This window comes from Erythrolamprus reginae, chromosome 2 (genome assembly GCF_031021105.1).
Source record: "Erythrolamprus reginae isolate rEryReg1 chromosome 2, rEryReg1.hap1, whole genome shotgun sequence".
NCBI classification, from domain to species: Eukaryota; Metazoa; Chordata; class Lepidosauria; order Squamata; family Dipsadidae; genus Erythrolamprus; species Erythrolamprus reginae.
This window is the reverse complement of record NC_091951.1, coordinates 332,662,066-332,686,221: the sequence shown is the minus strand read 5'-3', so window position 1 is coordinate 332,686,221 and position 24,156 is coordinate 332,662,066. Positions and strand designations below refer to the sequence as shown.

The 24,156-nt window shown below is 39.2% G+C and overlaps 1 protein-coding gene and 1 long non-coding RNA gene across 3 annotated transcripts in view; one reads left to right on the top strand and one right to left on the bottom strand.

Annotated features, from left to right (window-relative positions):
* The first annotated feature begins 86 nt into the window (after positions 1 to 86).
* Positions 87 to 20,063, top strand: LOC139162746 (uncharacterized). 2 transcript variants are annotated; one of them, XR_011558374.1, is made up of 4 exons: positions 88 to 460; positions 3,038 to 4,136; positions 16,143 to 16,182; positions 18,234 to 18,652. It is a non-coding gene; the product is annotated as an uncharacterized lncRNA (long non-coding RNA). The 2 variants fall into 2 exon arrangements; XR_011558375.1 differs by lacking the exon at positions 16,143 to 16,182 and having other exon boundaries at positions 87 to 460; positions 18,234 to 20,063.
* LMBRD2 (LMBR1 domain containing 2) overlaps positions 8,570 to 24,156 on the bottom strand; it is a 33,941-nt gene continuing 18,354 nt past the window's right edge. The window contains exons 12-18 of the mRNA XM_070743444.1: positions 22,509 to 22,617; positions 19,644 to 19,741; positions 18,200 to 18,303; positions 16,240 to 16,286; positions 15,517 to 15,622; positions 14,279 to 14,408; positions 8,570 to 11,605 (exon numbers count right to left, since the gene is read on the bottom strand). Coding sequence (XP_070599545.1) covers positions 11,545 to 11,605; positions 14,279 to 14,408; positions 15,517 to 15,622; positions 16,240 to 16,286; positions 18,200 to 18,303; positions 19,644 to 19,741; positions 22,509 to 22,617 — 655 coding nt within the window. The 3' untranslated portion in view covers positions 8,570 to 11,544. The remainder of the gene's footprint in view (positions 11,606 to 14,278; positions 14,409 to 15,516; positions 15,623 to 16,239; positions 16,287 to 18,199; positions 18,304 to 19,643; positions 19,742 to 22,508; positions 22,618 to 24,156) is intronic.

The following is a 24,156-nucleotide window of genomic DNA, read 5'->3' as shown; positions in this document are numbered from 1 at the left end:
TGATTGGAAGACATCAGCCGTCCATCCATCTCAGGTTGCTTGTTTACATATCACTCCCCTGCTTGAAGTTTACTACCTTGGTTTCCAGGGTGATGTGGGTTGCCCAGATGGGACTCGTACAACCTTACCGGGTTTGAATCGTTTTTTTTTCTGGGCTAGAGGTGCTCTTTTGTGCTATGTTCCACTCTTCTGCATCAGGATTTCAGGATGACTGCAGATCATCCCAGTGTTTCGGGAAATAGGATTTTTTTTGGCTGCAAGGGAAAGTTCTTTGTCTTTCAGTGGAGAAGGGAATTCACCTGGATCTGTTTTTTCATTTTAAAAAAAGGGGAAGAGAGAAAATGATGTGGAAGGTTACAATTTGAGGGAAAATGTTTGAACCTACGTATGCTCTCGAAATGCTAAGTTTTCTGCGTGTGATCTGCTGGAGAGTTCTCCAGTCACCGTTATGGAAGGAAAGGTAAGTTCTAGGCAAAGATTTATTTCTTTGAAATATTTAATACCACCTGCATCAAAACTATTTAGATGAATAGTAAATTTGTACAAAACAAGGTTTTAGAAATCTTTCGGTCAGAGTATATACCTTTCAGCAGTGGTGGGTTGTAAAATATTTTGCAATATACAGTGATCCCTCGATTTTCGCGGGGGTTACGTTCCAAGACCTCCCGCGAAAATCGATTATCCGCGATATAGCGGCGCGGAAGTAAAAACACCATCTGCGCATGCGCACCTTTTTTTCCATGGCCGCGCATGCACAGATGGTGGAGCCGGTGGCTGGGGAGGTGGATTCGCCGCCCCCACCAGCCCGATCTCCCTCCGGTGGCTGGGGAGGTGGATTCGCCGCCCCCACTAGCCCGATCTCCCTCCGGTGGCTGGGGAGGTGGATTCACCGCCCCCACCAGCCCTTCCTGCTCTGGGTCAGAGCCGCGGAAACCTTCGGCTCGCTGTTTTTATTGCAGCGAAGGAGGCGAAGCAAGGCTTCAAGCTCGCCTGCCGCCGCCACCGCTACGCCTCCGCCGCCTCAGCCACCCCCTCTGCTCTGCAGGGACCTCGCATGCCACGATCTCCCTCTCTCGCCCTCCCCGCACTTCTCCTCGGCGGCGGCCAAGCGACAGACCCGAACTCTCCCCGCTTGCTCTTCGCCTTCTCCCGCCTCCGAGGCCGACCAGACCAAGCCGCAACCTTTAGCCGGAGGCGGACCTCGCAACCGATTCCGCACAAGGCACCAGAAACCCTTCCACTCGCGAGGGACAAGAGGCAGGCACAAAGCGGGGGCACAAGGGGAGCTGCCCGGCAGAGGTTGCTTTTTTTCTTCTCGTAGGCAAGTGGAGGGGGGGAGAGAGAAGGAAAGAGAGAGAAGGAAAGAAAGAGATGAGAGAGGGAGGAAGAGAGTGAGAGAGAGGAAGAAAGAGAGAGAGAAATGATAGAAAAAAGGGGAGAAAAAAAGAGAAATGAGAAAATGATTGAAGCAGAGAATGACAGGAAAGAAAGAGAAAGAGACAGAGAAGTGACTCTTGGTGATGACGTATGACGTCATCGGGTGGGAAAAACCGTGGTATAGCAAAAAAACCGTGGAGTATTTTTCAATTAATATTTTTTGAAAAACCGTGGTATAGCGTTTCGCGAAAACCGAGACCGCGAAAATCGAGGGATCACTGTATATATTACAATAGCATTTAGACTTATATACTGCTCTGTAGTGCTTTTACAGCCCTCTCTAAGCAGTTTACAGAATCAGCCTATTGCCCCCAACAATCTGGGTCCTCATTTTACCCACCTCGGAAGGATGGTAGGCTGAGTCAACCTTGAGCTGGTGGTGAGATTTGAACTGCTGAACTACAGCTAGCAGTTAGCTGAAGTAGCCTGCAGTGCTGCACTCTAATCACTGTGCCACCCTGGCTCTTGTATTTTGTAGAAGCATCCTGGGTGGGTGGGCGGAGCATCCTGAGCGGGTGGGTGGAGCTTCCTGCCACCAGCGCTAAGAATGTGTCCGAACAGGAAGCAAACCACTACGGCCTTTAAGATAGAGCTAGATCAAGATTTAATTCACTAGTGACAAGAGCACAAATGGTTTTTATTTTAAAATGATGATAATTCCGTGAATATGATTGATGTTTTGCTGTAATGTTAAGTTTTTTGTTTGTGAAATAACAAAGGTAGAGCCCAAATTTAATTCACTAATGACAAGAGCACAAATCTTTATTTTAAAATGATGATAATTCCATTAATATGATTTATGTTTTGCTGTAGTGTTAAGTTTTTCGTTTGTGAAATAACACAGAGGCCAAATAAAATAAAGCTATTTTTTCCATTCACATTTCCCCCAGTAGGTTTGCATGTTTAGCTCCCTCCTGCAAAAAGAACGCAAAAGTCAAAAATTTCTGCAATGTAAGGAAAGTGCCAAACCATCCATGTTTCTAACTTGCGATTCAGGTGTCTCCATGTTGTAGTTAAACAAAGTCAATGTCAAGGTTCCAGGTAACATCCGAACTAAATCAGAATCCTAGTGAAAGTATTCCTCAAAGTTCCAGTTTATTTCTGGAGTCATTCTGGCACCTACACAGGGAAACCTGGATTTAATTCCCACTAAGTTGAAAGTTCACATCCCTTGTCCCCACCTGCAACCTTGTCACGTTGCCCAGTCAGATTGTGCCAGCGTGTCCGGGCCCCAGTGGGTGGGTCCTTGAACCACTCAAAGGAATGCTTTATGGCTGCATCTGTTCCCTCCTGAAATCACCCCTCCCAAGTTCCCACAAACATCAGGTCTTCTATAGATAGTGTGGCAAGCCGTTAATTTATCACCAACTTCTGCAGCGGGTTGACAGTTAACTTGAAATGTGATAGAAGCCACACTTGGTTTACATGAGTAACACACATGCAATGGACATAAAAAGCAAGGAGATTTTTGATCACACCGTCATAACTGTCATCTTTTTTATATTAAAAAAAGCATGCACTACAGATATCCCTGGTACAATCATTGACAGGGCAGTCAGAATTCATCTCTAAATTAATTTATTTCTATTTTAAAATGCAGAAAACAAGAATCTGAAGATGCAAAGAGTACCATCAAATCAGCATCCCACCCTCTGAGTTACCCTTTCAGAGACCCTCCTCTCTGATTTTTGCTCCAGATGAAAATAGATTTTTCTATACGTGTATTTGTGGTTTCCAAAATATTGGTCTGTGGAAGTTGTGGCAAGCTTGATTATAAAAGTGTAAATCAAATTATGGAAATCTTTCAAGGCTTCTCTGCTTCCTTATAGCCATTTCCTATGCTGTATAGTGATACCTTGTCTTACAAACTTAATTGGTTCCGGGATGAGGTTCTTAAGGTGAAAAGTTTGTAAGACGAAACAATGTTTCCCATAGGAATCAATGGAAAAGCGATTAATGCGTGCAAGCCCAAAATTCACCCCTTTTCCCAGCCGAAGTGCCCGTTTTTTGCGCTGCTGGGATTTCACTGAGGCTCCCCTCGCTGGGAAACCCCACCTCCGGACTTCCGTTGCCAGCGAAGCGCCTGTTTTTGTGCTGCTGGGATTCCCCTGCAGCATCACAAAAACACGGAAGTCCAGAGGTGGGGTTTCCAATGGAGGGGAGCCTCAGGGGAATCTCAGCAGCACAAAAACTGGTGCTCCTCTGGCAACGGAAGTCTGGAGGGGGGGCATCCCAGTGGCAGCGGTAGGTTTGTAAGGTGAAAATAGTTTGTAAGAAGATGCAAAAAAATCTTAAACCCCGAGTTTGTATTTTGAAAAGTTTGTATGACGAGGCGTTTGTAAGATGAGGTATCGCTGTATTTGAAAGTCTTTGGGAGTTGTGTATGTGAAATGGTAGCTGCCTGGCAGTTTTGCAACCAGATTATTTTATCCTGGTGTTTTGATCACATCTGTATGTTCCTTTAGTGGATTATTTCAGGAGTAAGGGACAAAAAGAGCTAAATCAATGCTGTGGGAAGAGACATTGGAATCTCCAGGATACAAATCTTGAAACTTGAGGGGAAGGTTAAGACATGGGATCAGGTTAAGACCAGCAGTGTGTGTGTGTTTCATTTTCATCTTCTCTTTCAATGCTATGCTGGCTGGAGGATCCTGGGAGTTGAAGTCCACAACAGTGATGGGCTCCTACAGTACGGTCAGGTATGCAGAACTGGTAGAAAAATTTTGAATTTTTTCTTTTTTTCCCTTCTGGGCTCTGGGTATGTTTTTCCTATTATAGTAAATGAGGTTGAATGTGTATAATTTTAGAAGAGGTGTGTGTGTGTGTGTGTGTATGTGTACATATACTTTATATAGTAGATAATATATATTTTTGTGTGCCTCTGTCTAATATGTAGGTACACATATAACATATAAATATAGTATTAAATGGATGTTCAGTAATAGTAAATAGATAGGGAAATTGTATCTCTTTGATGCGAGGAGAGGCCAGGCACCCTAACCCAAACCCTTGACGCGAGTAACGTCAAGCTGGCCACCTTTAAGCCAGTCACATGACCTTCAAACCACCCCTGGTCACATGATCCTCAAGCCACTCCCACCTGGTCACATGGGTGGCAAGCCACACCTAAAAAATAAGCCACAGCCACAATGTGGCAGTAAATTTTTTTGCAGTCCTTCACTGGTCCCCAAATCTTAAAGTTGCCAAGTTTGGGGATCTCTGGTTTATGTCTTTGTAGCATAAAACTACTTTAAAACAATTTAACAGAAATTAAAAGAGTTCTTGTTGTCAAGATAGTTCCCCTTGCACATATGTGGTAGTTGTACCCAACTCTAGGGGGTGGTGCTCATCTCAGTTTTAAAGCTGAAAAGCCAAAACTGTCCAAAGATATCTCTGTGGTCATATGGCCAGCATGACTAAACCCAAAGGTGCATGGAATGCTGTTACCTTCCCACCAAAGTTAGCCCTTATTTTTCTACTTGCATTTGTACATGCTTTCCAACTGCTCGATTGGCAGAAGCTGGGGAAATTGTGGCACTAGGGATTTGAACCTCTGAACTGCCAACCTTTCAATCAACAAGCCCAGCATCTTAGCCATTGAATCCCCCTCCCTTTTTTTTCTTGCTGTACACTTCCCATATAGACAGTGTCAGGTTTGATGCAGAATATTTCCTGGTAGGAATGGAAATAAGTACAGTATCAGAAATGTCAGAGAACTCTTTCCAATCAGTGTTGGAGTTCATTGTTCAGATGGCTATTCAAAACCATCTGAGATTCAACTGAATAGCTACATAAAGGATGCAACTATTTTATTTAGGTTCTTTGTTCCTCTGTCACTTTTATTTATTCCCCCAATTTATATTCTCACCCAACTCCACAGGTTTCTCTAGGCAGTAGACAGAGTTACAATAACAATATTTAATTAAAATTGAATTTAAATTATAACTTCATTTAATTATAGAAATTATAAACATCCTCTGCAAAGAACATCCAGATAATTCAATTAACGCTATTCAATTAAGGTTAATTCTATTCACTAATTAGCCCAATTACATTGGGTGCATGAATAAAATAATAGTTCTAAGCAACAATATGCTTACATCAAGTAGAAGCCAGGATTTAAAATAGAAAGTAGTTAAGAGCAGTAGTAGAATGCTTTTCTGGAATATCCCACACAGAGAAATAATTATAATTGCTTGAAAGTCAATGTAATAAATTAACATTTTAAACAATCAACAGCCTTCAAAATCTAGCACTCAAACTCCCCAAGATGGAGTTTATTGGATGGCAATAAACTTAGATTTATTTTGAAGTTAACTATGTACATGATTGTTTCAGTTTGCGAATTATAGGAATATATAACCAAAGGCAACAGGTTGGAAAAAGTTCTAGATTAGGGGGTCAAACTCAATTTTATTGAGGGCTGCCTCAGGGTTGTGTTTGATCTTGGAGGGCCAGGGTAGGTGTGGTCAAGGTAGGCGTGGTCAACCTGACGTGACTCATGTTGTATGCGCTTATGGTGTCCCAAGAGCTCTGCTAGCTAAAATGGGCTCTCAAGTTCCGTTTTTGCCTGCAATCCTCTACCAGTGAAAATGGAATTTGGGAGGGTCGTCTGCAGCTCTCACGAGCTTCGTTTTAGCTGGCAGAGGCACCACGGGCCAATCCTTTGATGTTTCGAGGGTGTCCGCGGGCCAGATCTAAACACCCCATGGGCCGAATCTGGCCCCTGGCCCTTGATTTGGACAACCTGATCTAGATAAAACAACTGGACATGGGGCAGGAAACAGTCCTACGGGTCCGCCTTCTGCCGCATGAATCACAGCAACCGATCAGGTTCCACAGAGTCGGCCTCCTCCAGCTTCCGTCAACTAGACAATGTTGTTTGGCGGGACCTAGGGGGAGAGCCTTCTCTGTGGGGGGGCTGGCCCTGTGGAATCGGCTCCCCCCTGGAGATTCGTACTGCCCCCACCCTCCTCGCCTTTCTTAAGAGTCTTAAGACTCATTTATGCCGCCAGGCTTGGGGCTATTAGATTTTGCGCCCTGGCCAATGAACGTATTGAGAGAATGCTGAGCAAATGGAATGACGGTTTTTTATGGTTTCTTGGGGTTTTTAGACTTTTAAATTAATTAATTGGATCTAGGATATTGTACATTGTTTATTATATATTGTAAGCTGCCCTGAGTCCTCAGAATCCTCATAAAAGTCAAATAAATAAATAAACAAACAAACAAACAAACAATGGCATAATTATACCAAAGGCTTCATAATTGATTATTTGATTTGGTACAGGGTGTAATGTTTTAGTGTCATTTTTTAAGAAAAACCACCAAGAAACCTAACTATGCACAGAACCATGTTACTCTACGTAGATGTGTTTGCTAAATACAAAGAAATTGTACTACTATATGAATATGCACATAATGTATACCCACCCTAATATGAATTTACAACATAATTATTAATACAGCATATAAAGGAAATATCGGAACAATCCATTCAGGCAAACTTTATTCTAATTAATTTAAATATACATTAAAAAAGATCAGTACATAAATAACTTACAGGTCTGCCATTCAGGTTATCCAAAGAAGATAGAAGTACTGAAGTGATGAAGACAAAGGGAATTCACTTAGTCGTGCTCTCAAAGCTCAAATTGTAACATGCACTTGGCAAGGCATTTTATGAATTCATCCAAACCTCCCTTATTTTCCAGAGAAATAAATTATATCAACAATTGCCACCCCGAGTTTGCGGAGAGGAGCGGCATACAAATCTAATAAATTATTATTATTATTATTATTATTATTATTATTATTATTATTATAAAAACAAATGAAGTAAAAAACAGAGTGGGCACATTAGTTTGTAAATATACAATTTAGGTTATTGAGACAAAAACACAATGCTCAGGCTTCCAGTATTTTTGATTACCTAGTCTGTCGTTCAAGGTATACAATCTTGCTCCATTATTCAGATAAGAGTGGTATTTGTTCCATCGGTAGTGTAAATCATCTTCTTGATTTCTTTTGATCTATACAGTCATGTCATCCACAAATGTAAATAAAAATCTAGCATAGCTTCTATATTTACAAGGGGTAAACTTCCGGCAAATTTCCTTTACACTTGACGCTCGTAGTATGGCCAATATCAGTGGATACACTACAGCAAAAAGAGCACTTATTGGTAAAATAAGAAACTCACACCCAAAATTCACATTATGCAGAGAGAAGAAATTGTGATGTAGTTGAAATGTTTTCTGATTTAGAGGAAGCTTATACAGAAATTGCAGAAATACAGAAAGTAACAAAGGTGGAAAAAGCCCTCCAAAGACAGTATGGGTGGACATATTCAGATCTCAACATTTTTTCCTTTTTTGGGGGATACATTTTTAGAAATAATCACAGAAGATAAACTAGCACGGAATTGCTAAATTCAGAATACAGGTTTTTCATTCCGCAAGTGATGCTTATTTTAATGTTAAATGAACTTTATGTCTCCAAATATTAATGATGATGAACATGAAAATCATGGTATCTTGTAATACAGTGGTACCTCGACATATGAGTTCAATTCGTTCCAGACCCGAGCTCATAAGTCGACCAACTCACATCTCGAACGAAGGCCTTTAGACTTTGTTTTCCATGCCGAGATAACCGGAAGCAAGGAGATTCTTGCACCACCTAGTGGAAGCTCGGTTCGTATCCCGAATTTGAGCTCGGGTGTCAAACAGAAATTTTGCTCGCGTCGCGGCTCGTAACTTGGAATACTCGCATGTGGAGCAGCTCGTATATAGAGGTACTACTGTATATACACTATTACATACCAAGATTATAACATTCAATTAGCTGATCTCCACTATTTTTGAGCTCTGTGAAAAATGGGGAAAAAATGTTCCAACCATTCCTTGACAATACCATTAGCAGCATAATTTTGTGCAAAACAAAAATTGTGAAAATTTTACTTCAAAATGATTTCTTCAGTAGTAATGCACATGTTGTAATGTTTCCCACAACGAAAAACCAATTTATTTAATATACAGATATCCCATAATTTTTTGAATTCTCTGCACTCATTTTAGGCATCTCCTTCGGAATTTCAAATTATACATCAAACATTGACAATTAGAGAAAATATTGTAAAGTTCATTTTAATTCCATTCATATACAGCATTACATCTTACTTTAATTTGTACTACAGTAATGCACACATCTCTAATTAGATATAAATAACAATTATTCACTGGCAGCAAATATATAACTCATTGATCATGATTCCAATCCCCAATATTATTTACAAAACCATTATTTCAGTTCCAACCTTATCTTTAGGTATAAATAAAGAATTCAATGACAAAAGTAACTTTTTGCATGAATGTATCTGCTAAAAAGCCATATTTTTCCAATTTGTATTAAAAGAAGAAATCAAAGATCTTCACAAAACAAACACAATGACATTCTGACAAGTGAAAAAATGAATCAGCTTCACAAATATATAGAAATGTTATAAATCTTTTTGTTGTGGCATGAAGTTCCAAAGCAGCGTACATAAAGTAAGAAGACATTGAAGTTCTAATACTTTAATGTATCAAGAAGTTTGAATTGCTGACTGGAATGTTTTATATGTTTTTATGCAAGTTGCCTGATTTCAATTTGAAGGTGATTCCAGATAAAAACATGTTTGTCTCCCAAAAAGAAACCCAAGAAGAAAAAAGTACTATTTTAAACCTAATCTCTTTTACTTGATCTGTCAGTCACCTGAGAATAAACCATAGCATAGTCAATTTCCAAACCTTGAAGGAAATTCCAGCTCATTCTCAAAAGCAAAAGAGAGGATCTAGTCTGCACCTATGCATTTAAGCCAATAACTTTTGAAGCAAATTTTACCCACCTTTTCAGAAGCCTCAGTGTTAAGTTCTCAATTTACTAGTTAACAAAATTTATTTTTATCTAATGGGTAACGGTAGATCAAAAAATATTCGGAAGAAATTTGGTAGCTTTAAAGTGAGCTTTTCTTAACAGACATGAGATGTTTAAATCGATTTATGGCATCAAGATAATTTCTAAATTCTATACTTGTTATACTGGGATTAATGTAACAATTTACAAATTTGTTTATCAGTACATTCCAATTTCCATTAGTCACATATTTGGTAGGTTGAGCACTGAGGGCAATTTCAGCATTTGTGAAAATAGTATCCCAAGTCATACTTGACAGGTGATAAGCCATTCGCTTTCCAGATGCACATTGCCTAAAATGATGCTTCACTGAAGCTACTGTGAATCACAATAACCTTTCTCCCTCTAAAATGAATGTTTTGGTTTACGTATTATAAAATACACGGATTGACCAATACTGTGTCTGTTTTCTTCCTTGTTCCATCTCTTCCTTGTTACTTTCTCATGCTACACCTGAATTAGGACACTATAAGGATAAACGCCCAATAAATTATCACACATTATTTATACGGTTGTTACAAACAAGAATGCAAAAACATCTCTTTGTACTCATAAAAATTCTGCCAAGCATTGTGGCTTTAAGGCTGCATTGTTCTGGGATGTTTAAAACCTATCCAACAACAAGGAAAATAGGTTGTACAGCATTATTATTCACTGATCAAAATATTTACATTCCTTGCTTTTTTAAAATGACAAAAAAAATTCTAGTGGTGAGATAGGCGGCAAAAAAGTAAAATAAATAAAGTAAAAACACACATCACTTTCCAGTATGAAACAGCGATAGATGTCTAAATCCTCATGATAATCAATATCTAATCACCGGATTTGGCAAAATGTTTATTTTTTCTTAACATCTTTCAATATTGTCTGGCCCAATAATACTGTACACATTTCTATATGGCATTCATTAATACTTATGAAAATTATTTTGAAAATCTCTTGGTCTCTATTTGAAAAAGTATGGTTTTTTTTCTCTAGTGAAAAAAACTGCTCTAGCAGTAAAAATACCGTCTTGATTAAAACAGGTTTTCTTTGTAAGGCAATCTTTTTTTCATTTTCATACTAGAATAATTCATTTTTTCAAAAGGCAAGATCCAAACTGCAAGAACTTTAAACTACATTTAAAGCAATGGACTTTAAACTGCAATTCAGAATGGCAAAAATATAATTTAGCTGAATAATTTTTACCAGCAACTTTTATCAATGAATCTTAAAAGATATTTTTGTGATGTTTTCCCCTTATAGCTATATGTCAGTATATGTAGTTAAATATCGTGTATTGAAACTGTTAAGATATGATTCAGATTTTATCAATATTCTTATGCGTGCAAATGTCACTTGCAATATAGATAAAGAAAACTTAAATTGTTTCCTGTTCAGTGACTGTTAGGCAGGCATTGAAGAAAAACTATTTTATTTAGACTTGTAAAATCATTCCAGGTCTTTGAGAACTTGAATAGAGAACCCAAACCTATTTGGATGGCCTTTCATGAATCATACCAAAGTTGGAATAAAAGCTAACCAAAAATATTTGCACCAAATAGGGCTAATCTAATGTACTGCACTTAGGAAAACCTAATTGTGTTATCCTTAGAATTCTCTTTTGAACCTGAAGTCTTCCACACACCACCACCCAAAAAGAAAACTTCCCACAGCTGCACATATAAAATTTTATTTTGGGCCCAACGTGTTATTTTTAGACTGCATCTGCATTACCTTTACCTTGATTCAACTCAGTGTCAAAACCATACTCTTTTATATATAGACAGCTTCTAAATCTAGGAAAGGCTTTTGAGGTTGACCAGGCTTCTTCATTAAGTGATAATAATAACACCAAATATCAAGAACTTTCTGTCTCTGGGCCGCCTAGCACCCCTTTCTCCTTTGCGCCCCTTCTCTTCTTATTCAAATCTTAATCAAAGTTTGAAGGAGTGAGGGGGAAAGTAGAAAAGGCACCGCTGCAGGGAGTTAGAAACCAATGCTCTAAGCCCACCTTGAAGTGGACAACTAATTCTACAAAGTGCATTTTGTTAGAGGAAAAAAAGTTCCGTATTCCTCACATTCTTTTCTCGTGAACTGAAGCTGATTCGGTTGCAGAATGAGATACTGAAAGAGCCTTTCCCCAGAGTGATATCCAAGTGTTTGGGTGCTTTAGACATCATCAAATATTCTACTTCGAGACATTGACAAATATCTTCCACCCGGTTGGTACCTGTAGAATACAGAGAGGCTGTAAATATGGAACCTTCTTGACGCTGTTTTTGAGATAAAGACATTGGGTGAGAAGAGCCACACTGGTTATACTATTACACAGGGTGGTTGTTGGTGAGAAAATAGGAGAAAGAGGGCAGAAATATGAATGTTCATCCCTAGGGTTACTTATAAAGTAATAAAGGCAAAATTTTAAAAATCTAATAAACAAATAAATCAAAAGAAGAAAACTTGTGACCTACACCTCGTTTATCAACATCCCTGCGGAGAAGGGCGGCATACAAATCTAATAAATAATAATAATAAATAATGGAATAATAGCACTATGAATTGTGTAAATCTTGCAAAGGCCAATAACAACACCTCTGCAATATTCAAATGTAGTCCTTGACTTCTCACTACAATTGAGCCCAAACGTTGTGTTGCTAAGCAAGAAATTTGTTATATGAACTTTGCCCCATTTTGCGACCTTTTTTTGCCACAGTTGTTAAGTGAATCATTGCAAGGTGTTAAGTTAGCAGCATGATTGTTGCGTGAAGCTGGCTTCCCCATTGACTTTGCTTGTCAGAAGGTCAGAAAAGGTGATCACATGACCCTGGGACATTGCAACTGTCATGAATATGAGTTGGTTGCCCAAGCATCTGAATTTTGATCATGTGACCATGGGATGGACACAAGCGTAAAAAATGGTCATGTCACTTCAACAGCATAGCTGGCTGGAGAATTCTGGGAGTTGAAGTCCACAAGTCTTAAAAGCTGCCAAATTTGAAGACCGATGTTTAACAGTCACTAAATTAACTTTTGTAAGTCAAAGGACTGCCAGAATTCTAATTTTTCTATATAAAATATGAAATATCTAGAACAGAGATGGCGAATCTTTTTTTTTTTGCTTGATGCTAAAAGGTGCGTGTGTGCGATAGAACCAGGGGTGGGCAGCAGGCAGGACGGGGTGGAACACAGTTCCCCCAGTAGAAATTTATTTATTTATTTAATGCATTTGTATGCTGCCTCTCTCCGAGGATTCGGGCGGCTCACAATATATATGAAGCTGTGTGCCCAGCTCCAGCTGACCATCCCCGCCTCCTTATCCTCTTCCTCCTCCTCGGAAAGCGGCAAGGAGGCCAGCACCGGCAGGAGTTCGAGGGGACCCATTTCCTCCCCCATCTTTTCTCAACAGCTGATTGGCACCCGTTCACCTAGCTACCCAGCCTGAGGTAGGGAATGACCCAGGAAGGAGAGCGCGGGAAACACGAAGCTAATTGTCACCCCAGAGAACGACACTGGTGAGGTTGTAAGTCAAGGACTTAACAGTTCACTTCAACGATGATCGTTCAAGCCACTCCTACCCAGTCACATGACCATCAAGCCACACCCACAAAATAAGCCACACCCACAGCGTGGCAGTAAAAATTTTGGCTGGACATTACTGGATACCACGCTTCTGCCCACACCCATAATACAATGCCCTCCTCTCTGCGCATGCATGCACAACTCTCCTGCGCTGCAATCCTGTGCATGCACACAGACCTCACTGCAGCCTCCAGACTTTTGGTAGCCCCATTGGGCCATTATTCACTGTCTAGGAAAGTCTCTGGAGCCTGTAGATGGTGAAAAACAGGCCCCACCAGCCAACCGGAAGTTCAGAAACGAACTTCCGGTTGGACCATTTTTCACCCTCTCCAAGCTTGGGGAGGGCGAAAAATGGTCCCATGGGCTTACCGGAAGTTTGGAAATAAACTTCTGGTAGGCCCACTGGGCTGTTTTTCGCCATCCACAAGCTCTGGAGGATTTCCTGAAGCCCAGGGAGGGTGAAAATGGCCTCTCCTGCCCTCTGGAACACCAAAAGTCAGCTGGCCAGAGCGCACATGCGCACTGGAGCTGACACAGGATAATGCCTCTGTGTGCTGCCTGTGGCACAGGTGCCATAGGTTTGCCATCACTGATCTAGGATTACATTCAGTGTAAGAACTCAGTGACAAGAAATCTGAGAAGAGCCTTCTCTGTGGCAGCCCCGGCCCTCTGGAATCAACTCCCCCCCAGAGATTAGAACTGCCCCCACCCTCCTTGTCTTTCGTAAACTACTCAAGACCCATTTATACTGCGAGGCATAAGGGAGTTGAGACACCTTTCCCCTAGGCTCTTTATATTTTATGTTTGGTATGTATGTGTTGTTTGGTTTTTAAATATGATAGGGTTTTATATGCTTCTTTTTTAATATTAGATTTGTTTCACTATAATATTGTTTTTATTATTGTTGTGAGCCACCCCGAGTCTTCAGAGAGGGGTGGCATACAAACCTAATAAATTATTATTATTATTAAATCTGATATTAACAATGGAAACAACTGTCTTTCAACGTTATGAATATTCAAGCACCTGAAATTTAGTGCGGATGTATGTATATTACATTACGTTTTCTTAATAGTATTCCAGTACAGGAAAGTCAGAAAACAGAAAATAATAAAATCCTTCTAGGCTCAAGCTTTTATAATTGTCTCTTCCCCCAACCAGATGTTGGAAATCTGTCACGATATCTCCCACTTTGGTTTGTTTGTTGTTGTTCTTTTAACAGAACTTATTTAATGAGCAATCGGAACAGGAGTTTCCTGGCATCAAGGAAATGATTGTGACCAGTATTTCCAGACAATGTCAGTCTAATCTAGGTGCTCCTTACCTTCCTGATTCAGAGTCAAGAGGTTCTTCGTTGACTGAATCTGCATTGAAGTCCAGGGGTTCTGCATCCTGAAGAAGTTCTACTGTGTCCCTTTCGTTCCTTCCATTTGACCTGGTGTACTTGGAAGTCACTGTAGAAAGACATTTTATAATATAGTCAAGGGGCATGTTGAACCCCAGCAAATAGTTGAAAAGGCCTTTGACAAGGGGAAAAATAAGATCTGGGATAGTCCAATATTTTCAAGGATATTCGTTATTAAGATTAATCTTTGATACCAAAAAATCCAAACACCATTTCTAAAATAATGCAATTGTTATTATATGTATTTTTATAAAATACAATAGATTATGCAAACAATAAGTATGAATAAAATATAATTCTTTTAAATCACAAATAAAAAGGAATAGAGATGGATTGGATAGACTGGATCTATACCGTCAACTAAACAATGTCGCTTGGTGGGACCCAGGGGAAGAGCCTTCTCTGTGGCGGCCGCGGCCCTTTGGAACCAACTCCCCCCCAGAGATTAGAATTGCCCCCACTCTCCTCGCCTTTCATAAACTTCTTAAAACCCACCTCTGCTGTCAGGCATGGGGGAACTGAGATATTCTTTCCCCCTAGGCCTTTACAATTTACGCATGGTATGTCTGTATGTATGTTTGGTTTTTATAATAAGTTTTTTTTTAGTTATTTTAGTATTGGATTGGATTGTTACATGCTGTTTTTATCATTGTTGTTAGCTGCCCGGAGTCTACGGAGAGGGGCGGCATACAAATCCAATCAATCAATCAATCAATCAATCAATCAATCAATCAATCAATCTGTATTGTATCTAGCAATAGCAATAACATTTAGAGTTATATACTGCTTCACAGTGCTTTACAGCCCTCTCTAAGAGGTTTACAGATAGTAAGCATATTGCCCCCAACAATCTGGGTCCTCATTTTACCCACCTTGGAAGAATGGAAGGCTGAGTGAATTTTGAGCCTACTGAGATTTGATCTGCCAAACTGCTGGAATAACTTGCAGTACTGTACTCTAACCACTACACCACTGAGGCTATCCAACAGTGCCCACTGTTGCTAACTGAGCTGTACTGGCTGCTGGTAACTTCCAGATGTGATTCATGGCTCTGGTTGCCATCTTTAAAGTCCTACATGGTACGGAACCAGGTGATTTGGGAGAATGCAAAACTGTCCTAACAAAAAGCAAAATTAAATTATTGATGGCATACTTACACCTGTTTGTACTGATCTCTGTGAAACTAGACTCTTTTTGGTCTGCTTGAATATTTCTGTTTCTTGTTGAAAGTTCACGATTGTTTCCATATTTTTCTTTCCACTCCTGTCCCAAAAACAATAACCAGAGTGAATACACACACAGGCACACACACATTGTATACAACACAGTGATTTTATTGTCTGACTTTAATATTTTCTCTGAAGAATGAGAAAGTGGAAGAATGTAGCACTCAAATAAGTGTTCAACACCACTGCCCATTAAGTCTACTGCATCCAAATGGAGAACGTACTCCATCTACTAATTAATTTTTTTATTTTAATTACTGAAATCTTGTATGATTTCACATGCTAGGAATGTCTAAATTATGCAAGAGTTTGATCCTCTCACAGGCAATAGCTGAAATCTTGTGAGAACTGAAGATGCTTCAATATCTGGGACATTTATAAAAAGAAAGGTACCCACGTTCAAAATACTAGCATTTGATACCAAAAAAGGATTAGCTATAAAATACCAGGGAAATCTAGCGATTATAACAAAATGGTTATAATAAAATACTGCTCAGGAAAACAAACCAAAGTTTTATTCAAAGTGTAAAATGTCACTAATTTTTTTGCCTATTTAGGATTGGATTGCGTGCTACAGAAATGACCATATTCTCCAAAGTTAGTATCACTAAACTTTTACAGCTTAGAGAAAATGTATTACACTGTTACACATACCCGTCTCCTGTTATCACCGTCTTCCTGCCTTTGTCGCTTTCTCTTTTCTAGGGAGAAAAATGTTTTCATTTAGATGTACAGCTGTACATCTAAATGTACAGCTGTACATTTTTTTAAAAATCAAAACAAAAAAAATTAATATAATTTTCAGTGAAATCAGTTTTCTTCCATTAAGAATTACAAACTTTGGGATCAGAAGAAATGCATGATGGTTTAGTACGTCCCTTTCTGTTGTAACTCCAGGATGGTAGTTCCTCTTTGGAAAGACTATGTTCAAGTTTCCTGATCAGCAAAAAATGTGAGGTGCTACTGAGTAGTGGGGCCAAGAAAATAAAACTTGGACATACTTTGGAAGTGAACAGATTCAAAACACTGCAAATGTTTCCACTGTGAACATTCAAAACATTGTCTAATCTAATCCAAAGAATTGTCTATTTTCTGTCTTTCTATCCCTTTACTTCTGTACATAAACAATAACGTAGGACAGGTGTGTTAAACTGAAGGCCCACAATGTTTAGATCTGCCCCCCGGTGCCCCATTTTGGCCAGCAGGGTGCTGCACAAGGCGCCTGTCTAGTCTCTCACCTGCTCCTTGCCGGCCTGTGGAGAACTACAATGCTGATCCGGCTCGCAAAGAAATCCATTTTGACACCCCTGATGTAGAACATGGAGCAAGGGGAATTGGGGCTTTATTCCTTAATTTTTGTTCAGTAAAAAATTCTCTTTATGGGAAACAAATGATTTCAATGCTAAAAATCCCTCCAAAACTGGACAAAAGGTTATGATGCAATTTGAATAATAAAATTAAAATTGGAACGTAACTTGGGTTATTGCATTACTATTTTAAAGTGATAACATATGCATATTAAGGTTTATGTGATGTTCTGTATTTTGATGTGGAGAAAAAAAAACCCAGAACGAACCGGCAGCAAAAAACCCCAGAACCCACCCCTAAACAAATGTCAATATAGAACCAGGTGGAAGGTGAATCTATAAACAGAATTAATTAATTAATTAATTAATTAATTTATTTATTAGATTTGTATGCCGCCCCTTTCCGTAGACTCGGGGCGGCTCACAACACAATAAAAACAGTTTATAACAAATCTAATAATTTACAATATTAAATATTAAAAAACCCATTATTAAACAGACATACACACAAGCATACCATACATAAATTGTATAGGCCCGGGGGAGATTTCTCAGTTCCCCCATGCCTGACGACAAAGGTGGGTTTTAAGGAGTTTGCGAAAGGCGAGGAGGGTAAGGGCAGTTCTAATCTCTGGGGGGAGCTGGTTCCAGAGAGTCGGGGCCGCCACAGAGAAGGCTCTTCCTCTGGGCCCCGCCAACCGACATTGTTTAGTTGACGGGACCCAGAGAAGGCCCATTCTGTGGGACCTAATCGGTCGCTGGGATTCGTGCGGCAGAAGGCGGTCTCAGAGATATTCTGGTCCGATGCCATGAAGGGCTTTTTCAGAAGAGGTGGGCCCTCCCCACTTGTGTGCAAAACACAACAGGCCCACTTCTTGGTTGTTGAAGTTATTAACTATCAAGGAAGCTGCGTGCCATTAAAAATCATTAAGCAGTGCCCACAGAGCTAAAGAGCATTTAGTTTACCTTTTTTTGAAGACAGAATACAGATCAGATACGTATTTGACACCCGGGTCCCTGGTGCTCTGTGAACTTTGCATTTTCTTACAGATGTTTTATTACCCAAACTAGGTAACTAGTACAGTTATGATGCCACCAAGTTTGAGTAATGAAAATCTGCAATAAAACAACCAACTCAGAGGGTTCCAAAGATCCATCATTTCAACCCTGAGCTATAAATAATCTCCTTTATTGGCATATTTGATATACCCCAGGAAGATAATTCTTTAAAAAATGGCAATAAAGGAGTAATTTTTAAAAGTTCAAAAGTTCTGTATTAGAATGATCACAAAAAGCCTCCTTCGTACCTCTTCTGATTAATTCTTTTCCTTCATCTACTAGGTCTGAAGTCATCTCGTTGTCTCCCATGAACTGCTGGAATCCCAGAAGATTCAAACACCGAGTTCCTAAACTGGGGGGAAAAAACATTGCCAAACAATAAAAACAAACAGAACAAAATAAGGATATTTCTTGTAACAACTGGAAGGGACTTGCGATCCAATAACTATGCACAATTATCACAGTGCGTGTGGGGGGATATTGATTTTGTGAACTAAGGCAACCTATTGATTGCCCCAAATAATGCTTCTCAGCAATTAAATAGGTTGTGCTAATCAGTTGCAGAATCTGGATGTCAATAACTATAAATGTTTATAGATTGTTCAAATTATTAGACTTATTTTTTAAAGACTGCTTTATTATTGTTCTAGACAGCTTAACAAATGAAGAAACTTTCTAAAATAAATGCTTGATCTGAAGAGGCCCAGTGCTATTTTATCTTCTTTTAAAGAGCAGTATACTTCCAGTGAGCCAATTTTAACAGCTCTGTACAAGTATAATCTGAAATGTAACAGTGTCCTGTTTAATGTTAAGATAAAGCAGCTGGGTTAAATCTGACTTAGTCATGTTTGGAGTAGATCTATTTAAATAATTGGGAGGAGTTAGTTAGATTTCATTTAAGAAGACTTTCTAGCATTAATATACTGCCATAATGTACATTTCTCCAATTCTTTGCTTTTTCTATGGGTCAGGCACACATGCACAGAAATACATAGCAAATTGTGTATATCATCTGTGCTATCTGCTGTTTGTCGTTGGCAAATTGCTGGGAGGCAGAGGCCTTTTTTCCTTGTTTTCATCCCTCCAAACTAAGGTGTGTCTTATATACTGAAAAAATATGGTATATGGATTGAAATTAAGGGTCAAGACAGATAAAACATATATGTTTAAAATACCCTTTTAAAGCATGTGAATTAAGTAACATTCTAACGATGTGTCAAGCAGGGAGACCTATGTATTTTTTGTGGCATAAATTTATTTCACTTATAATCAGCAGACAATACAAAATTGGTACCCGTATATGGTGGAACACATTCATGGTTTAAAATAATATAAATCAGTACACCCTCATTTTGATGGAAGGGTCTGAATGAATGATGTTGGGTGGTGGGAGCATGCATCACTGTCTTTTGTGTAGTGAGTATCTGTTATTATTACAAATTAATAAAATTTATTTTAAAAAAAACTTATCCCCAGCCAAACCATCTGAGGAGCCTCACTGGTTATTGTGCTTGCAACTCTAACATTTACTGTTAGGAAAAGGGAAGAAAAAACTCGAGCTGATGTGAAACCTATTTTTTTCAATGTTTTCTGAATGAGTTGAGAAAGGCCAATTCATGTGAGAAAGGAAGAGCAATTTCAGAATACACAATATCCAAACAATACAACTTGAAAAAAAACCCTGGTTCCTACCTGAAGTAAGTAGCAATGCAGAGAATGACAACCAGCATGGGGTAATAAATATAAAAGCCATCTGCTATGAAGGACAATACTTTCATCGATCCCATAATCTGGGAAGCAAAAAGCAATGGATGTTAGCAAAGCAAAGCCAGGTTTTGTTTTGTTTTTTTGCTCAAAATATTTTATATGCTGATATTAAATGAGGTCTGTCTTCGAAATCTGCAATTTTACACAGTATGTGTTCTGTGGACACCTAATTATACCCTACGAATAGGATTATAATTTGATACTGAAGAAAATGGTGTATTTAATGTTTTTTTTTAAAAAAAATCTATCAATATAGATTTTATGTCTGATATTCATCTTCAGATTTTATGTCTGATATTCATCTTCAGATAATGTATATGAAAAAAGTAAAAACAATTGCCCACATTCAAAATTGCATCTATTTATTTATTTATTTATTTATTGGATTTGTATGCCGCCCCTCTCCGTGAACTCGGGGCGGCTAACAACAGTGGTAAAAACAACATGTGACAATCCAATACTAAAAATAGCTAAAAACCCTTGTTATAAAACCAATCATACATACATACAAACATACCATGCATAAATTGTAGAAGCCTAGGGGGAAAGAATATCTCTGCCAATAGAACAGTGTTTCCCAACCTTGGCAACTTGAAGATATTTGGACTTCAACTCCCAGAATTCCCCAGCCAGCAAATGCTGGCTGGGGAATTCTGGGAGTTGAAGTCCAAATATCTTCAAGTTGCCAAGGTTGGGAAACACTGCAATAGAAAATGGCATAGTATGCTGTGATGCCGAACCTATGGCACGTATGCCACCTGTGGCACATACAGTCATGTCTGTGGGCATGCCAGCTGTCACCCCAGCCCAGCTGCACCAAACATGTGTGTGCTTCTCCCGCCAGCCAACTTGTCTTTGGATCTCTGCCACACATGCACGGGGGGTGGGGGCAGGAAGCATGCATGGGTGTGTGTGCATTGGATTTTGGGGGTTTGTGCATGTGTATACCCCCATGCCATATTTTGGGCCTGGAACACCTCCTGCACCAACCTGGAAGCCAAAAATCAATCAATCTGTCTGTCTGTCTGTCTGTCTGTCTGTCTATCTATCTATTAGATTTGTATGCCGCCCCTCTCCGAAGGCCAAAATGATTGAGGGGTGGGAGGGTGCATGCGCACAGTGGGTGCATGTGCATGCATAGGGACGGGGCGCACGCATGGGCGCTTGCATTGCGTTTTGAGGGTGCAAGCGCATGCTTTCGGCACTCAGCACCAAAAAGGTTCGCCATCACTGGTATAAGGTAAGCCTGGCTGCTGTTTTATTACCCAAATAAATTTTTTGGGGGTGTCTTTTAATGACCCCATAATCTCTTACATTGGGGTGAAGTCGGGGCAATTGAATGGAGCAGAGTGTTTGCTGGCCGGATGCCCTTCCTGTCACCAATGCAGAGTTTGCAGCAGATAATTACTCATTGTGCCCAGAAAGAGAAATATCTGCCGCTACCCAGGATCGAACTCACAGCCTCTTGATCGTGAGGCGAGAGCTCCACCTCCAGGCCATGATTTGTATAAATAAGAAGATAATGTATAAGAAGAGTAACTGTAACTATGGAAACTACAACTAGGTATGGTCAGGTATTCACCAGAGAAAGACAAATTGCCCTCCAACTTCTGAAGGCAAACCCAGAGCTCAAACATGCTAAGACAAAAGGATTTGTAGGTAGCGATAGAAAACTTGACTGGATTCAACCATCTTCATTTTTTGTCATCTTTTGATATATGAAATGTATAACAAGAGCCTCCCAACTTATAAACCAGAGCATTTGGAAGGAATCTTAATTCCCAATTTTTCTTTTTTTAAATGTACACTAAATTTTGTTTAATGAGATCATCCATATCAGGATAAAACCAGTAATCATAAACTTCAGGAAGGAGTTCTGACTAATCCAGACCTTTTATTTTTAAACTATCATTCACTTACAAGAAAAGAGATTTAAATACAGCAAGGAGAACATGAGATTGCATTAAAGTGAGCCCTTGATATGTTCTAGTTTTTGAAAAGAAGATTGTTAAAACATGAATGCCTAATCTAAGGCTGGCTCAAGCTCTGCATAGAAACTGGACTAATGTGGCCACCATCATAAATTAGCAAGGTCACAAACATATTAGTTGCTAATATGTATTCCTCATACATTTATCCTGTTCCTTAATAATTCAGGTTTTAGAAAACAGATGTTCTTAAAAAAAGATGTGTTATCTTAGCCTAGTCCAGCCTTGGTTTATGAAGCATTTGATGCTTTTCTGGATAGAGTATCATTATGGGTCCTGGAATACATCTGTTAGACATCAGTTGTAACTCCCTGTTTCCAAACTACCTGGATATTGAACCAAAATTAGATAGTCTTAATTTGGATTTAAATTGACAACAGTTTGTTTTAGAAATCTGTTGTTCTTATTATACACTACATTTATTCTATTAGCTTCACAGAGTGCAAGAAACATATTATAAATTTACTATCTTAATTAGATGCAATAAATACAGATAAAACACTAAATCTTATCCACTCAGTGATGGATATAAGTAGTACAGGCTAAAATTAATAACATGCAGGAATTTTCCCTTTGTGGGGATTGCTTTTAAGCTTTTGTTAGTAGAACGAAATTGTACGTATATAGGAAACTGGGACATATATATAAATGAAACAATTTTTACTGAATCGAAACAGCCAAAGAAAGAATCAAGTCAGGCCAAAAAGATTTGAAATCCTGTTTTCAACTGCTTTGGGGAAATCTCTTAGTATCAAATGTAAAAATATACTGCAGCAAAATCCACAAATTACTGTTAACTTACAGAGGTATATGCAGTTGGCTGATCCGTGGTTCTCTGAGAAATTGCTGCATCCATATGAGTCAAGCCCAAAAAATTCAGGCACAGTGGAGGAGTCAAACGACAGAACAACCTGGGTGAAAAGTAGTAGCAGTTGAAAAGTAACTCCAAACTCTTCATTCCATATTACTAAGAGTCTATGTGTTTGTATAACTGTATTGTACTTTTTAAAATTCTTTTTATGCAGAGAAAGTTAGATAACATTTACATTATGCAGGCAGTTATCAACTTATGATTGAGACTCCAATTGCAATTGTAAATCATGGTTGTTAAGTGGGTCACTATGTGATTGTGCCCAATTTTATGGTGGACATTAAGTAAATGCCATGGTAATTACATGAACCCACTGTTCTCTAGGCAGCATTTTTTCTTGCCAGAAATTGGAAGTACAGTGGTATCTCTATCTAAGAACACCTCTACTTACAAACTTTTCTAGATAAGAACCGGATGTTCAAGATTTTTTTGCCTCTTCTCAAGAACCAATTTCCACTTACAAACCTGAGCCTCCGAAACTGTAAACAGAAAAGGCAGGGAGAAGCCTCTGTGGGGCCTTTCTAGGAATATTCTGGGAGGAAACAGGGCTGGAAAAGGTGGGGAGAAGCCTCTGTGGGGCCGCTCTAGAAATCTCCTAGGGAGAAACAGGGCTGGGAAAGATGGGGAGAAGCCTCGGTGAGGCCTCTCTAGGAATGTCCTGGGAGGAAACAGGGCCTCTACCCTCCCCATGGTTTACTCAATTGCATGAATTATTTGCTTTTACATTGATTCCTATGGGAAAAAATGCTTCTTCTTACAAACTTTTCTACTTAAGAACCTGGTCATGGAACAAATTAATTTGTAAGTAGAGGTACCATTGTAAATGACAGGTTCCTGTAAAAGAAATACATTATAAATTGTGGTCATCTGACAGTAGGGTGCTGCAGATGTTCATAAATGTAGGCTGACTACCAAGTGACCCAAAATGTAATTGAAACTTCAAATCCAGTTTTTGGGGGTTCTTCATAACTTTGAATGATTGCTAAGCAACAAATGACAAATTGATGACTGCCTGGATACTGCTACACCTAGAACTGTAAGCAGTATTTGGACTGGATCTAGGTATGTGCTACCGAAAAGAGATGAATCAAAACAGATTTCCTCTTTCTGTTCCCAGCAACCTTTAGAAAACACTTCATTGAGGAGTCCTTAGCGTTCTCTGAGCTTTGTTGCCCTCTTGTAGATGTTTCATTTCAAACTAGGTAACATCGTCAGTGCTAGTACTGGTACTGTATGTTTTGTGGCACACTTCATTATTTGCAAGGAAAGAACCAAGGTCATAGAGCACCAAGGACCCCTCCTTTCAAACTTGAGTTACAAATATTTTCCTTTATTGGTAAACATTCTTCTGAAAGATGGGAGTTGAGTCTCTACTGAATGGAATGGAATGGACAGGAAGAAGGGAGATATTGTACAGGAGATCCCTCTGCCGTTTCTCAGTGCTTCTCTTCCTTAGTCTCCTATGAATGAGACTCTTCTACATAGCAGGGAACAGTTTCTGGGATTTTCCTTCTGCTAATTACACAATTATCACATATAAGAATTGATGATATAATTAAATCCAGAGCTATTGTGGATT